We start from the raw sequence: 3,548 nt of genomic DNA, 5'->3' as shown, positions 1-3,548 counted from the left end.
AGAGGTTTTTAAATTTAAATCTCCTGATTTCAGTGTCCCTAATCTTTTCAATGCTACAGTAAAAGTTAGTTTCAGCTAAGAAGAGAGTCATTGGAAGGAATTCAGGTCTGCAGACTGGGTCCTCTCTAATAGGCTATTTCTGTTTTCTCCAACCCAGCTAAATCCTACTCATCCTTTGAGGCCCTGTTCAGATTATTCATCTGTAAATCTTTTGCACCCATGCCTACTTACTGATTACTTCCATTTTTTAAAAAATAAACTATATGTTATTAATTTATTTAATCTATATCACAGGTTTATTTGAAAGCTTCTGAGTATGAGGGTTCTTGTATCAAATGAGGATTCAAGAGGGGGATGAAAAAACTGTACTTGTCAGTTTAGAAAGTCACAGAGAGTTTATCATTCTATAATTAGATGGAGGAAAATGAAGAACCCACTGGAGCAGAAAGCAAGAGTCTTCTAAGGTCTGGCATTTGATGAGATAGGTTTTCAGTTACTGTGCATTTCCGTTGTTTTTCCATGGCAGAACATACAGCAGAGATTTGGGAACTCGCATGCCTGAAGCCAGGTTATTCTTATGTTCCATAACTATGTTGTTTGCAGGGCTGTTGTTGTCCCAGTAGTGAGTTGTGCCCCAGACAGATGGGGTGCTGGTCTGTTCCCACAAATCTTTATCCCAGTCTTCGTCGCAAGGAGGGCACTGCCATGTGCTCTCAGCCAGAGTCTCTTGTCTAAGGCTCCTGGTTTGGTTGACAACATCCTGCTCAATACAACTTCTGTCATCACAGCTTGAGATATGACTAATTTCAGCTCGAGGAACCTGGTGGTGAACATTGAAGGGACAAGTAGCCAATTTGCTTGCAACATCAGGATGGTTCTTTCTGCACTTGATAAGATGATAAGGAAACCTACAAGCTCTGATTTGATGGTTTTTATCATAGGGGCATTGCAATAGCTTCTCAGGGTCCAGGGAGTCGGTGTAAGTTTCTTCCATGTTGGAACTGAAGGAGCTGAATCCAAGTGCTTGGTCCACATAGGCTGTCCTCACAGCTGAGTTCGTTCCTTGTGCCAACTATATGTTATTTAATGTAATATGTTAAAGTAGTATAATTTCAACATGCTATCAATATAAAAATGATATTTCACATTTTCTCTACCACATATTTGAAATCCAGCATGTATTTTATACTTACAATGAATCATAATTGGAAGTAATCTCAATTCCAGTGCTTAGTGGCTAGTGTCTATTGTACTGGAAAGCACAGATCTATAGTCTAACCCCTTCTAACCTTCAGTGTGACACCTTAAAATGTGCAAAAAGAGGTGCATAATAGTTGGTCCAAATTAAATAATGCTCTGTTAAGCTGGGAAGCGAAAGACGAAATATCTTAGCATTTGGACCTTTTCTGATTACCAGTGAGACATTTTGCTGTGGTTGAAGAATGGCTATGCAAATCTTTTTGACATCAGTTTTACAAATAACTTTGCAGGTTGGTTTCCTCTTTCCATTACCTCGTTGAAAGTCTGTCTGGGCACCTGGTCATTTTGCTCTCTTTCCCCGCTTAAGAGTTGTTCATTCTGCCATTCGGTAAATACCTGCTGACACCTTATTGGCCAAATGTGCTAGATGCAGGGTGTCAAAGATATCCCATGTCTGCTTTCACAAAGCTTCCAAAGCAGTGGTTAAGAGAAAGAGGGTGAAAAACATGTGAAAACACATCTTTGTGTTTTTGACAGTTATCACTCTGTGTCAACTATTTGTTTGAATATTAGTTTACCCCCTTCTTTAACTGGCGTGAGAGGAATGGACTTTCTTTTCTTTTCTTTTTTTTTTTTTTTTTGAGACGGAGTTTCGCTCTTGTTACCCAGGCTGGAGTGCAATGGCGCGATCTCGGCTCACCGCAACCTCCGCCTCCTGGGTTCAGGGAATTCTCCTGCCTCAACCTCCTCAGTAGCTAGGATTACAGGCACGCGCCACCATGCCCAGCTAATTTTTTGTATTTTTAGTAGAGACGGGGTTTCACCATGTTGACCAGGATGGTCTCGATCTCTTGACCTCGTGATCCACCCGCCTCGGCCTCCCAAAGTGCTGGGATTACAGGCGTGAGCCACCGCGCCCGGCTGGACTTTATTTTCTAATTATTTTTATCTTCTTGGGACCTAGCTGAATGCCTTAATAAATACGCATGGAATTCACTGCAATGGATGAATAAATAAGTGCTGTTTTCTGGAACAGAGGTCCCTACAAAGTATACTAGGAATACAAAGAAACATTTCATCTGCCCAATGGAGAATAAAAAGGAATATAAGGCAGAGGGGACATAAGGTCCAGGTCTTGAAGGACTTGACATAAATTGAAGAAGCTGAGCCGGGCGCGGTGGCTCACGCCTGTAATCCCAGCACTGTGGGAGGCCGAGGCGGGTGGATCACGAGGTCAAGAGATCGAGACCATCCTGGTCAACATGGTGAAACCCCGTCTCTACTAAAAATACAAAAAAAAAAAGTTAGCTGGGCATGGTGGCGCGTGCCTGTAATCCCAGCTACTCAGGAGGCTGAGGCAGGAGAATTGCCTGAACCCAGGAGGCGGAGGTTGCGGTGAGCTGAGATCGCGCCATTGCACTCCAGCCTGGATAACAAGAGTGAAACTCCGTCTCAAAAATAAATAAATAAATAAATAGAAGAAGCTGGTAAGAAGGAAATTTGAGGGAAAGAATGAATAGGAGTTTTCAGATGAGAAAGTTTGGGAGTAGAAGTACATCACTTATGAAGGGTACTCTGTGAACATTTACTTATTAAATACAAATAGATAACGGAGAGAACCTGAAGGACCTGAGGATGCTCTAATTTGTGGAGTTAGAAATGGAGGGAGTGAAGGGTGGTGGACAGCTGCGGGAACATGGAAAAAAGTGACAGCCACATGTTGCCGTTGTTGCCATTTTAAAGCAAAACAACACAACAGCAACTACTGTCTCGGTGCTGGAAGGTACAGTGTTGTGCCCTCTTCTCTTAGCTTTGGGATAATGCCTACTCATTCTTTTTATCTTCTTGGGACCTAGCAGAATGCTTTAACAAATACATGTGGAATCCCCTGCAATGGATGAATCAACATGTGTTAGTGACAATACAAATAAATTAATATATTAGTATTATTAAATTAATAAATGAATAAATATGTGATAATGAACTTAATGATTCCATAATCTCTCATTAACTTGACAATTTCATTTAGGAAGGTTTATGGGCAGCGTGAAAGAAACCTAGCAGAGTGACATGCTTTTATTTTACTATCATGCGTATAAAGGAAGCCAAAATGCCAATATTACCCTTCTAACTTGATAGAACAGTATTGCATGAACCTGTGCTATTTAGAAAAAGAGACGCATCAATGAGTAACTTGTTCCCTGGGCAAATTTCCACGTAAGACAAACCCACAGATTTTCATAGGTTCTGTTTCTAGGAAGACAGAAATTTTCAAAGTCTTCAGAATCTGAGAAGACCAAGTTCTTCAATTTCTCTCTCTCTCTCTCTCTCTCTCTCTCTCTCTCTCT

General features: G+C 41.1%; 1 protein-coding gene across 1 annotated transcript; it reads right to left on the bottom strand.

Annotated features, from left to right (window-relative positions):
• Positions 1–277: 277 nt before the first annotated feature.
• LOC116551588 (gametocyte-specific factor 1-like) lies at positions 278–1,087 on the bottom strand. Its single transcript, XM_032277795.1, has one exon. It carries the CDS (start codon positions 992–994, stop codon positions 494–496), a length of 501 nt encoding a protein of 166 aa, XP_032133686.1. The 5' UTR covers positions 995–1,087; the 3' UTR covers positions 278–493.
• Positions 1,088–3,548: the final 2,461 nt, after the last annotated feature.

This window comes from Sapajus apella, unplaced genomic scaffold (assembly GCF_009761245.1).
Source record: "Sapajus apella isolate SASKATOON/1434 unplaced genomic scaffold, GSC_monkey_1.0 scaffold1, whole genome shotgun sequence".
Lineage (NCBI taxonomy): Eukaryota > Metazoa > Chordata > Mammalia > Primates > Cebidae > Sapajus > Sapajus apella.
The sequence above is the reverse complement of the archived record's forward strand: the minus strand, read 5'-3'. Positions and strand labels throughout refer to the sequence as shown.

Coding starts and splice junctions, on each gene's coding strand:
- LOC116551588 (XM_032277795.1), bottom strand. CDS start 994: ATGGAAGAAACTTACACCGACTCCCTGGACCCTGAGAAGCTATTGCAA.